The sequence below is a fragment of the Phyllobates terribilis genome, unplaced genomic scaffold (genome assembly GCF_046119375.1).
Source record: "Phyllobates terribilis strain yellow unplaced genomic scaffold, ASM4611937v1 Scaffold_13__5_contigs__length_258822181, whole genome shotgun sequence".
Classification (NCBI taxonomy): domain Eukaryota; kingdom Metazoa; phylum Chordata; class Amphibia; order Anura; family Dendrobatidae; genus Phyllobates; species Phyllobates terribilis.
Genome location: NW_027362773.1, coordinates 132,227,155 through 132,240,699, shown reverse-complemented (window position 1 = coordinate 132,240,699; position 13,545 = coordinate 132,227,155). Strand labels below are relative to the sequence as shown.

At 41.9% G+C, this 13,545-nt stretch overlaps 1 protein-coding gene across 2 annotated transcripts in view; it reads left to right on the top strand.

Annotated features, from left to right (window-relative positions):
- Nucleotides 1–13,545, top strand: part of CHID1 (chitinase domain containing 1) — a 560,444-nt gene that overhangs the window by 224,521 nt on the left and 322,378 nt on the right. For both annotated transcript variants that reach the window (XM_073658695.1, XM_073658696.1), the window contains exon 9: nt 8,171–8,272. In XM_073658695.1, coding sequence (XP_073514796.1) covers nt 8,171–8,272 — 102 coding nt within the window. The remainder of the gene's footprint in view (nt 1–8,170; nt 8,273–13,545) is intronic.

Genomic DNA, 13,545 nt, shown 5'->3' with positions numbered 1-13,545 from the left:
GAGGAACGCTCTCCTACTTAAAGAGGTTGTCCGGTCAAAAGTGATAAGTCTGCACTCACTCTGTGTGACTGCAGACTTATGAATCCCCCCAGTGCAGGCACTGTGCGCTGCGGGGATTCGCCGGTTTTAGACTCTGTAACAGAGGATATGTATAAGTTGTACATACCCCCGGCCAGTCTGCGCTGCCTCGCTCCATACACTTGTATAGAGCAAGGCCGAACCCTGTTTAGTGACGCAGTTGGCCAGTGGGCACGTCCGACTAGAAGGCGCCGCCTCGCTCAATGCAAGTGTATGGAGAGCGAGGCCACGCCAACTGGCTGGGGGTATGTATAACACGTACATGTCCTCTGTTACCGGGTCTGAAACCGGTGAATCCGCGCAGCACACAGTGCGTGCGCTTGTAGACCGAATACCGAGGAGGTCTTTCACAGATTACAGCGGGCCGAGGACAAAGGATACTAGAGTCAATTTGTTGGGGTAACACCTTTTTACTAAGGACTGGAACTGGGTTGCCCTGGCAATGGAAGAAAGGAACAGCAGTAAACCTCACACACACCTACAGTAGCTCAAGGCAGCTAGGACCCTTGCGCTACACAACCATCAGGGCCAGGATGTACTAACAACAGAACTAATTTGCCTACCCAATGGTTCTGCCTAATGCAGTAACCGTGCATTACCCAGAGGAATGATAAGAACAGATAGGTGTACAAGATGGCTCGTACAGTGGTGTAGCGCAAGTTAACAAACTTAACAAATCTCTATGTTTACAATCCTGTTATTCTAACTATACACAATCTCCCTACAGGGGGGAGTCTCTAACTAAGGTTTGCCCAAAACCTGCCCACAACCCACGTCTATGAGAACTGGTGTTTGGCGTCAAAGAAACCCTGCCATTTGCATGTACCAACAGGATCCTGTGGTGATATTTGAGCTCAGATCTTACCATCCGGTAACTGTTCTTTGAATAAGCTGGAGTCTGAGGAGAGGGTCCTGAACTAGTCTCAGGAGTGCAGTTTTCAGTCTGTAAGGCCAGCAGAGGGTCCTGCACGTCACTCAGATGCACTGGTGAGGAATCCACCTTTGTATCCAACAACAGTTGTCCCTTCAAGGTAGCTCCTTCTCTCTGCCCAGAGCCACAGGCAAAGCTCCTCCTTCAGGCAAAGTTCTTTTAGACTCTCTTCACGCTTCACACATCAGCTCATAGGATGCAGCTCCACCATGTCTCTCCTCTCTCCACTCCTGCTTCTCTCTTTTCTGCTGAATTACACCAACAAGTTCACCAAAGAGTTCCTTTCTTTTAGAGGCAACGGGGGCCTCTGGTGGCCGGAGGCTGGTAAAGCAGCACTGTCCACCCAACTCCCTGTCACACGCTGGGGGGATTCATAAGTCTGCTGTCACACAGAGTGACTGCAGACTTATCACTTTTGATCGGACAACCCCTTTAAAGAAGCACTCTCATCAATTTTTTTATCCTCCTTATACACTGCAATCATCATATTTATAGCACTCTGTACTTACAGTTGCTCATTTTGCCTTTCCACCCACTTAATTCGTCTCTTTTCCATTAGGTCTATGACATCATGTGTTTAAAAACAGACTAGCTCAAACCTTCTAAGCTCTATGTAGAAACAGGAACTCCATTTCCCCTGTATGAATCCTCACTAGAACTACAATCCTACATCACTGCAAAGTCCCTGGTAGCCAAGCTCCTCCCCCTCTTCAACTCCTAAATCAGCTGCTCCACTCCTCCCCCCCTTCAGGGACTTTGCAGTGAGTATAATTGTAGTTCTAATGATTACTGGTTAAGGTTAAAGCTCTTGTTTCTGCACAGAGCTTAGAAGGATTGAGCTAGTCTGTTTTTGAGCAGCTGAGTTAGGAGTTGAAGAGGGGGAGGAGCTGGGCTACCAGGGACTTTGCAGTGATTCATGCAAGGAAAATTGAGTTCCTGTTTGTATGTGGAGCTTAGGAGAATTCAGTTAGTCTGATTTTAATCACATGATGTCATAGACCTAATGGAAAAGAGAAGAATGAACTGGTAGAAAAGCAAAATGAGCAATTGTAAGTACACAGTGCTATATAATATGACAATTGCAATATATTAAGAGGATAAAAACTTTGATGGGAGGAGGAGTGCCTCTTTAAAATCTATGTATAGACGGTTAAACTGACTACAGTATTTCAGGCAGGAATTTTATAGTACACAGTACAGATGAGCAAATCTGACCGTGGCCAGTGACAGCCGGGCAGGAGATCTGTGAACCACTTCCAAGCTCTTTTAAATACTCGGCTCGCACAACATTGTGCGAGTGTTATGTCACACCACGAAAAGTGCGTAGTATAGGTTTTTTATATAATATATATATATATATATATATATATATATATTATAGATCCCATCTGTGACACATGCCATTGTATGCCTATGAAGTGGCATCCATCAGGCGTATTTGTCTGAAGGTTGCTGAAAAATGAAATACCCTTATTAATAAACTTGCCTAGGCCTCACGTTCATACCAATATTTGAAACATTCAAGATACACCCGATTCCATTATGTGGCCCCCTTTATTATGTATGCCAGCATAAATTTTTGGCCTTTTATAGGTTCCTTTTAAAAAGCGGGATGTTGACAAACGCCATCTATTACACCACATGGCGTAATGTAATATATAACTGTAGATTTTCACTGTCATGTGGGAATCTTCCAGCTTACATTTGCATTCTAGATTCTACCCTTTAATTACAGCTAGTCATCGATTTGTGTATTTGCTCTTTTTGTCTAAGTGGATTTTCGTCTACAGCCAAAGCCGTGTGACTATGGTGTTCATTAAACTTCAGAGATTTTAATGCGGAGAGAGCCTCCTTTATAGGATATTGACTTGGAAGCAGTAATAAGGCAACACTTCTCTCTGTTCTCCATAGAGATGCTGGCAGGTTCTCCCTGCCTTGTCAGCTTTGCAGATTTGTGTTGCCTTCGCTATCAAAAAGGACATTACTGACTTAATCAGAGGCAGAAAACTACCCTGAGGTCGTTTGCAGCTTCTCTGACTCTGGAGATGAAGAAGAAAAGTTAATTTGGCAATGAGACTTAAGAAAAAGTTTTATCGTATGAAAGAGACAGGCGGCTCATTTCATCACTTGTAATAAGGCTCGTTCGAACTAAACGCTATACGTTCCTTGTAGAAATGCAAGGGAGACACTTGTTGCTGACCCGTGACATTGTAAAGATGGCTATCGGACCGTTGTGGCATCATGGCTTAGTGTTCATTTCTTAAACAAGCTTTTTCACTTGGATCCATAGTGTAAAGCGATTTTCCATGACTAATCTAATCTAACCCAAGTAATAATAGTCAGTGGGAGATCTGGCTGTGGGGAAGAAAAACAAATTACTGGTTGTAGAAAGCCTGGGATTCCAAACTGTTGCATGTGTGCCCTGGGGGGTCAGCACCATGGCCCCCATTAATCAAAAATGGCCTCATGGCTGAGTTAAAGCATAGCTCATTTATTAACATACTGTATATTGTGACCGAAGGTAGAAATAGTCCTAAATGTGCCATGACGTAGTCATTAGAGATCACGCTGGCCAAAATGATGGCAATTTTTCTATGAATTTTTTTGTTTGAGAAACACCCCACCCAACATCAGAAATTAGCATTAAATGTTATAGTATCGGTTGACCAAAGAGCAAATTGTATATGAACATGAGCAAAGTCTTCATTACTGCAAGTCGCTGGAACAGAACAGGAATGCAGCTCTCGGTTGTATTATAAAATTTAAGCCTGGACCATTGCAGGAAAAGAAGACCAAGTTAAATAAAGGCAAAGTTCTGCACACCAAGAAATGATCTCTTGTGTCTGCATTAAACACATTTTTACACAGTCATTTATTTATTAGACAAAGTACTAGAATAAAAGCCACAGACGTTCTCATAAGGTGTATTGGCCACAGAGGTGATCGCCTAAATGCTGTAGCCTCAGGTGTGCCCTCCCCTAAAGGGGTTTACCCACCATCACACCATTATATAGATACCAACATGAATATTTTAAATTTACATGCTGATCGCAAAAACTATCAACAGTTATAACCTTTTCTTACATAGTATGCAGGGCTGTGGAGTCGGTAAGCCAAACCTCCGACTCCTCAATTTCCCTGACACCGACTCCATAGCACTGCCTCACTACTGAGCATGTACATAAAGTGCAGCACAGATCCTCTCAACTAGAAGCCGAGATCCTTAGATTAGGAACAGAACAGACATTTATAGGACATTTCATAACTTATAAATTCTTATGAAAACATTTACAGCACATACTGCATTGAACTACTGAACCCAATTTATTATATATTTTAGGAGTCAGAGTCGGTCCATTTTATACCGACTCCAACTCTACCAAAATGGATACAGTCTCCACGACTCCAACTCCACAGCCCTGATAGTATGGTGCCACCTGGTGCTTAAAGTATCCAGCAATATTCACTTGTATCTGGGCTGGTCGCACATGCTCAGTTGATCTTTTCACAGTCAGTTCTCTGCATAGTGATCTTCTATGCACAGCAAAGCAGCCAAGAGGAATAGTGAACAGGGCTAATTCTCTTGGCTGCTCTAAAAGAAACTGTGGCTCATTATACAGCGATCAGCAGCTCTCCGCTTATTAGATGGACACACATAGATTGAGGCCACCTGGGTTTAAAGGGGTTTTCCACCAAGTAGTTCCTCCTTGCAAAATAAAAATGAAATATGCTTGCCCCCTGCATCAGCGCATGGTCTCCCGGGACTCTCATGACATTGTTATGCTACGTGAGCCCTGCAGCCAACCAGCGGCTGCTATTGGGCTGCTGCGCTCTCACTACTTCCACTTGCCTGACGTTTGTCTAAAGCAAGTGAGAGCATAGCAGCCCCTGATTGGCTGAAGGGCTCACTTGGCATAACACGAGAGACCCAGTGCTGGAGGTGAGTATATGTCTTTTTTTTTTTTTTGCAAGGAGGACTACTTATTTTAGAAAGGGTTGTGCAGGTAATGGACAACCGCTCTAAACCCCAAGTGGCATCCAACTGTGTATGTCCATCTAATAAGCTGAGAGATGCTGATCGCACATGCTCAATCACTTACCCCGCAGCCAGTTTTCTATATAATGGGCCACTGTTTTTTTTAGAGCAGCCAAGAGAATTAACCTCGGCCCTATTCTTCTTGACTGCTGCAGTGCATAGAGGATCACTATGCAGAGCATGTGCGACCAGCAGCTCTCCGCTTATTAGATACATATGCACATGGCTGTGCACTCTTAACACCAGGAGGTGCCATATTATGTAAGAAAATGTCTGTTTCCTTAATTGCATTTAAACCACATGTAAATTCAAAATACTATTAATTTTCTATCCAAAGAACGAATAAGACAGCTCACCACACCTGCAACAATTTTATCCTGGCATCCAGAGCAAGCATAGAAGTACAAATTGAAGAAATTCCAGCACTCCATCCTCCTTGAAAAAACTCTTTATTGATTATTCTATGTGCTTAGACATCATATAAACGAATAAATAACAGCTGATGGGTTTCGGAAATACATTCCTTAATCATAGATTTTTTATTTTCTTTGATCATAAGTTTGATTAGTAATATTGGGCCAAATGTTACCTCTCTAGACGCCCCTATAGACATCCTAAAGAGGGAATCCCCATTTGAGACCATTGCATCCCTTTTCAATGGTGATCTCGGTGGCTGGCTAACTTTTGCCCCGACCTTTTGCTCTCTACATGTACCCTTTGGTATGTTGGTGTTATGCTAGAGTAGCAACTCACTCAGGATAATAGATGAAGCTAAAAAACTGCGACTGACCCTGTCGGTTGCTGTATAGACTAACTATACTGACCCCACAGTCCCTCGTGGTTCCTGCGTGAGCATAGATAGCCCTAGCCACGAACTAAAAGGAGGCAACTCAGACCTATGCTACTTGAAGGGCCATTGAGTGCTTCACATTCCTCTTAAAGAGGGCAGAGCAGAGTGTGAATTATCTACAAAAGGCAAAATGTGATAAAAAAGGAAAGATCCCTCAGTAAGAAAAATAAACCACGAAATACAAAATAAAGTATGAAGCATGTACTGTTAGATTATATGCCGCCTACTTCATAAAAATAAAAAGAAGCTAGGTGCAGAGTACAGAAGAGAAACGGCAAGGAGAAAAACCCTAGCTGGAATTTCACCTACTGACTTTAAACTACAGTAGAATGGCTGGAATACAAAAGAGACTATCACCAGCAGGAAATGCTGGGGGACAGAATGTAAAGCCGCACCTGAAAGATGATAGGGCAGACAAATGAAAACACCTGTGTTACGCTAAACAGACTGCAGTCAGAATAACAGAACTTAAACACCTGAAAAAAGGTGTGTCTGCTGTGTCAAGAGAAGCCAGCCACAAAACATAAGCTCAAGGGTTCGAACCCAGACACATGACAGTTGGTTTTCCATATGGTCTGATTCCACTCATTGATCAGCATCAACCCTGCTTGCGTATATGAGCTTGCTTCATATAATATGTAAGCAGTTTTTTTTCATGCATAGATAAATACTCAAACCATCTGGTTTTTTTTCTTTGATATAGATTTAATCCAGCAATGTACTTTAAAAAATCCCATTTCTGTGAATGAGTCGTGACTTTCCCTGTCTATTTGTGCCGATTAGAGATGTTTCCAACGGGCGGAAGAACTCTGCACGGTAACATTTGCAGTAAATTAATCCGACAAGGTGGTGCACAGCAAGCCCTTTTACTCTACAAGGCAGCACAGTGGTCTCTGCTGGGAAGCTGATCACTGTGTTATACGAGTCTTTTATTTTATTCGAACTTCGTGTACCCTCCCTTAGGCCCAGTGATAGACTACCAGCATCATTCACATCCATGATCTCTCAATCTACAAAATAATACAGCCTGCCATAAAACCTAATGCGCACGTTAATTATCCTTTATTTGTGTGCCCTTGTGAGTAATTAAAATCAATTTCTAACAAACTATGAGTTTCCCGAGGCCTGTTCTTTCCCACAGTGTTCCTGGCTTGTGGTTTTCAACTTATGAACTGAAGACATCGCCAATTACATTCTGTTTGAGATCAGGGTTGGCGAGAACTTTTACATTTTACTGTTCCACGTAATGTCTTGCATTGTTAACACCATGGTAAAGTCCAACTGTCTCCTATTCGATAAATTAGAACCGATGTTGCAGAAAGCAAATAGAACAGAATAATGATCATAGCAATATGTTTTTTTTTTTGCTTTTTAAAAATGATATGTCTAGCAAGAATTGTGTTTTTTTAGTCAAAGTGTCATAGCAAATGTAAACCAACTCAATGGGCTACAACATTAATTAAAGGGTTTGTCCAGTGGCCCCCACAATATACATAAATGAGCTTTAAAGGAGTTGTCCGATACTTGTACAACTCCTTTTCAAATTAAGTACTTCCCAATGTAAAATGAAATATACCGACCTCATGCACCAGCGATGTCACCTTTGGGTATTCCAAGGCTCATGTCTATGACTTAGCTAGTGAACTGACCCGTATAGCCTTCCCCTTAAAGAGAATATGTCAGCAGGTTTTTCTGTTTAATCTGAAAGCCGTATAATATGGGGCAAGACATCCTGATTCCAGGGATGTGTCACTTACTAGCCTGTGTGTTGTAGTTTCAATATAGTCAGTGTTTTATTAGCAGGAGATTATCACTGCCTGACTAGATCGCACATGTATGGCAGTCCAGCTAAGCTGTGTAACCCCGCCCCCACCACTGATTGGCAGCTTGCTGACATGTACACAGGAAGCTGCCAATCAGGGATGTGGGTGGGGTTATACACAGCTCAGCATTCTGACCACTACTACATCTATAGCAGAGAAAACAGGGATTCTATCAGAACTGCATCAAGCAGTCCAGTAAGTGAAATATCCCTGTATTCAGGCTTTCTTGCCCTATAATATGCAGCTGCCAAATAAGATAGCAAAAACTTGCTGTTTGTTATAGTGAATCTTAACGGCTCTGGTCATGTGTCAGTGCATTAAATGTTCTCCTGTGTTGAGTGGAGAAGTGGAGATGCAGCTGCTAAACCTCAGACACGAGAGGCAACCTGTCAATTCAACCTTTTAATGGCAGTGAGAATGTAACTATACAATATTCTTATTTTCTCTCCTAGAACTGACCAGTTGGGCATGTTTGGGAAAAAGGAGTTTGACCTTTTGGCTCCATTTGTTGACAACTTTAGCCTAATGACCTACGACTATTCAAACCCTCATAGGTGAGTATTAAAATACAGACAATAGTTATCTAGAATGTAGTAAATATATCACATAAGGAACCTGGAAACAAACAGCTAGGGAAAAAATTAAGTTAATATTTCTCACAAACTTATATAACTTATAGGGAGCCAATTACAATTGCTCATATAGATTCTCATGGGCTTCAATGAAAGAATAGAAATGCCTTGTAAATTGCACCTAAATGCAAAAACCATCTGCCAATTATAGGGTAACTGAGTTTCCTTGTCTGACTGTGCATTAGTAAGGGAGACAAGTTCAGTTACTCCGGTCTTAAAATATATAACAATATTCTACAATTTAAGTGATTTCCCCATGAACAACACTTATTTCCTGTTCTACTGGGATCCCCAACAATCTCGAGAATGGGGATTCCAAGTGGGGTAGATGTAAAGGAGTTGTCCAGTACTTTTATATTGATGAACTTTCCTTGGTCTAGGTTATCAATATTAGATCAGTTGAGCTCCTATGAGGAGGTAAGTCCCAGACTGGACCACGGAAACACAATGGATGTTGTCTATATGAACTTTTCAAAGACGTTTGATACGGTGACATGTAAAAGGTTGGTACGTAAAATGAGAATAATGGAACTAAGAGAAAATATATGTAACGGGGTTAACAACTGGCTCAGTGGTAGGTATTAATGGAATAGACTCGGATTGGGTCACATTAAACAGTGGGTTACCACAGGGGGTCAGTATTGGGCCCTCTTCTTTTTCACATATTTAATAATGACCTTTTAGGGGGCATACAGAGTATAAATTCAATATTTGCAGATGATCCTAAACTCTGCAGGGTAATCAACAAAGTGGAGGATAATTTAATATTACAGAAGGATTTATGTAAGCTGGAGGTGTGGGCTGAGAAATGGCAATTGAAGTGTAGTGTAGATAAATGTAAGGTTATGCACTTGGGCAGAGGAAATAAAATGTGTACTAAAATACATTTGTACTAAAATAAATGTGTACTAAAATTATCTACTAAAGTACAAAACACTGGGTAAAACTGTTACTGAAAAAGACTCGGGTGTATAGGTGGATGGCAAACCCAACGTTAGTGACCAGTGTCAGGCAGCTGCTGCTAAGTCAAATAAAATAATGGGATGCGTTAAAAGAGGCCTAAAGGCTCATGACAAGAACATAATTTTACCTCTATACAAGTCATTAGTGCGGGCGCACTTAGAATACTGTGTACAATTTTGGTCTCCGCTGTATAAGAAGGATATAGCTGACTTAGAGTGGGTGCCAAGGTTATTAAGGGAGTGGGTGGACTGCAATACTAAGACAGGTTAATAAACTTGGCATTATTCAGTTTGGAAAAGCAAAGGTTTAGGGGAGATCTTATTACAATGCACGAATATATAAGGGAACAGTACGGAGATATTTCTAATGATCTTTTTACACTTAGGCCTGTAACGGTGACAAGGGGGCATCCTCTACATTTAGAGGAAAGAAGGTTTAATCATAATCACAGACTCAGATTCTTTACTGTAAGAGCAGTGAGACTATGGAACTCTCTGCCGCATGATGTTGTAATGGTTGAATCTTTACTAAAATTCAAGAAAGGTCTGGATTAGTGTTGAGCGAGTATGTTCTATTAACCCTTTAGCCGAGTATGCTCTGGCCGAGCTCCGAGTATTTATAGCTGCTCGGTGATAAGGTTGAATCGCTCCCCTGTGCATGATTTGCAACTGTTTGACAGTTTTATTACGTGTGGGGAATGTGTAACAAATAGACATTCCTCACATGTAATAAAGCTGTCAAACAGTTGCAAATCATGCACACGGGAGCGATTCAACCATATCACCGAGCAGCTGTAAATACTCGGAGCTCGGCCCGAGCATACTCGGAACAGAACATACTCGCTCAACCCTAGTCTGGATGCCTTTCTTGAAAAATATAATATTACAGGTTATGGGCATTGAATTCTGTGATGGGTGATGGGGCGTTGATCCAGGGAACTTGTCTGATTACCGTATGTGGCGTTGGGGAGGATTTTTCCCCCCAATATGGAGCTATTAATGTCTGCCTCATGGGGTTTTTGCCTTCCTTTGGATCAACATTTTAGACTATAGGTTGAACTTGATGAACTTAAGTCTACCTTCAACGTTAAAAACTATGAAACTGTTAAATCCGGCACCCCAAAATGACCGGTTGTCCCCTGTGCCAGCTGCGGCTGGGTGTTCTCAGTTGCAGAACTGCACAGCTCCATCAGCTGTATAGTGACCATGGCTGGTTAATGCACATTCACCACCTATTTGAATCAATAGGGGGCAGATGTCCAGAACCCGGCAGTGGCCACTGTGTAGTTGACTGAGCTGTAAAGTTTTGATTCGTAACTGATAACTTGTGATCAACAGCTGAAAGGCTCGCCGTTGTGTGTCCCACCCCATGACCTGATGTTAATAATCTATCCTAAGGATAAGCCATTAATATAAAAGTCCCGGATAGCCCCTTTAAATTATTAGCATTTTATTATTTATCTGTCAGTTGTTTAGATGCTGCGGTTGCAATTGCTTGAAGCATATTAGGGGTTATATGGCCAGAATTAGAGTTCTCTCTGATCCCTGCCATTACACTACTAGCCCAGCTGTTAATGTCGGGCTCCTGATCACTATGCAAAAGAGAGATGACCATGGTGCAACTGAACGCCAAGCTACACTGTAAAGCCGTGTTATACAGGCTGTGAACTTTGTCATATTAGTTAACCTGCTGGGATAGGTGTACTATATTAGACAAACATATTGGTAGATGAGGCTATCAACATGTATTTCTGCAGGGAGCATTTATTAAAGAAGTTGTCCACTATTTTGCATTGATGACCTATCCTTAGGATAGGCCATCAATGTCTGATCGGTCGGGGTCCGGCACCCCTGCCAATCAGCTGTTATCATTGTCGGCTTCCACCTGCCGGAAATATTCACTGGCGGAGGGCCATCTTCTGATTGTGGCCGCCACAGGGTTACTACACATCCGCCTCCTATTGACCAGAAGACGGATCAGCTTGGCAAATGAGTACTTCCAGCTGGTGGCTGCCGCCACTGATAACAGATGATCGGCTGTGGTGCCGGGTGTCGGACTACGGCCGATCAGACATTTCTGGCCTATCCTAAGGATAGGTCATCAATGTAAAAGTAGTGGACAACCTCTTTAATTTACCCCTATAAAAAGGGAGTTGTGAGAACTCTCTGGTCAGATATGGATCTCACTTTGAAAACCAGTATATTCTACCTTCTGTATACATTAGAGAAAGTATCACACTACCGGCTTAGGTGTTCAATAGCCAATTATTGTATAAATGATGTAGAAAATAACATGACATTTTGATATTGAACTTCCAAATACAATGCAAGGATTTATCTGTAATATTACTTTGCAGATCTCTCGGTAATAAATAAAATACATATTGTCACAGAAGAGCTGAGAAACCCAAGGGAAATGCAGGTTTCGGTACAGAGTTATCATTCAGTTTCTGGATATCCAGGGACTTTCAAAAGAGAAGGTTATTTTCAGCCATGCACGAGTATACATCTTGTCCTAATGCTGGTTGATAGCCCACAGAAAATATCATTCGCTTTCCCAAATACCGTCTTGTTATTTTTAAAGGAACAGTGATTTATTATAGCGCAGAATCAAAAAAAGTCAACTTTCTTCAGCTCTATCTTTCTTCTAGTCTCTTCGGTAGACCATGAAGGGTTACAGAGACTCGCAGGCGGGTTCATTTAATCATTTAACTGCACTGTGATATTTAATTTAGCCAGACTATGATTGAGGAAATTGAGGAACTCTCACAATTTACAGAAATGGCAGCGCTGCCTGGTGGATCTGCGAAACGAGCCCAATATTAGAATATCATATTACCATTTACATTCTGCTACAAGGTCTACTCGCCGAATGTTAGAAATGTAAAAGAAAGGTTTAATTGAGATGGTCTAGCTTCTATGCACATTTATAACCTGTGTCTAAATTGAGTACCTGCCATCTAGTATGAGGGATGGGGGGCAAACATCATCAGGGGGTCAAACTGTGCATTTATTATTAGTTGGATCTGTCTTCTCGCCAGGACTTTGATGCTCCATGTTCAAGGAAATGAATATACATTGCAATTTTGTTATGAGATCAAGGTTCTGCACAAGGCTGCGTCCAATTTTTAAAGAATTTAAAACTGTATCCAACAATTTTTTATGAATCTGAAATTAAAGGGGTTGTCCTCTACTTGGAAATGCCCGAGTATTTTCAGTAAAATTAGAAAAGCTTAACCTCACCTCCCGCACCAGCGCCATTCCAGCGATTCCATCTTTGGGGTCTCATTATGTCACATGAGCGCTGCAGCCAATCAACATTTGCTGATTGGCTGCTGCTCATCATTATTCTGTCAAAGCAATTATTCTCTGTGACTACATATTAAAGGAAGCAGAGTGTCAGCTGTCACTGATTGGCTGCAGCACTCAAGTTTCATAATAATGTCACGCGAGCACCAGGAGATCCAGTGCTGATATTGCTGTAACAGCGCTAGGGTAGGAGGTGAGAGTAAGCTTTTCTCAGTGTACTCAAGAGACTGGCACAATTAAGAAGGGGTTGTCCAATAGTGGATAACCCCTTTAAAATGGAAGCAATTTGATTGAAAGTGTCTAATTGTTAGCTCCTCTGTACACCTATGCTTCTCTTTAGTTTCAACATTACAAATATATCCTGTGTAGTCTGGTCCTATAGTCGTACTCCCTTCATCTAACCCAGGGATGTCAAACTTAAACACACAGAGGGCCAAAATTAAAAACTTGAACAAAGTCACGGGCCAACGAGTATACAGTATAATGGGCCCCACAAAGTCCTCCATACAGTATAGTGGACCCCACATAGTCCTCCATACAGAATAATAGTCCCACATAGACCTCCATACAGTATAATGGGCCCCACATAGTCCTCCATACAGTATAATGGGCCCCACATAGTCCTCTATACAGTATAATGGGCCCCGCATAGTCCTCCATACAGTATAATGGGCCCCACATAGTCCTCCATACAGAATAATGGCCCCACATAGTTCTACATACAGTATAATGGGCCCCACATAGTCCTCCATACAGTATAATGGACCCCACATAGTCCTCCATACAGTATAATGGGGCCACATAGTCCTCCATACAGTATAATGGGGCCACATAGTCCTCCATACAGTATAATTGGCCCCACATAGTCCTCCATACAGAATAATGGCCCACATAGTCCTCCATACAGAATAATGGCCCCACATA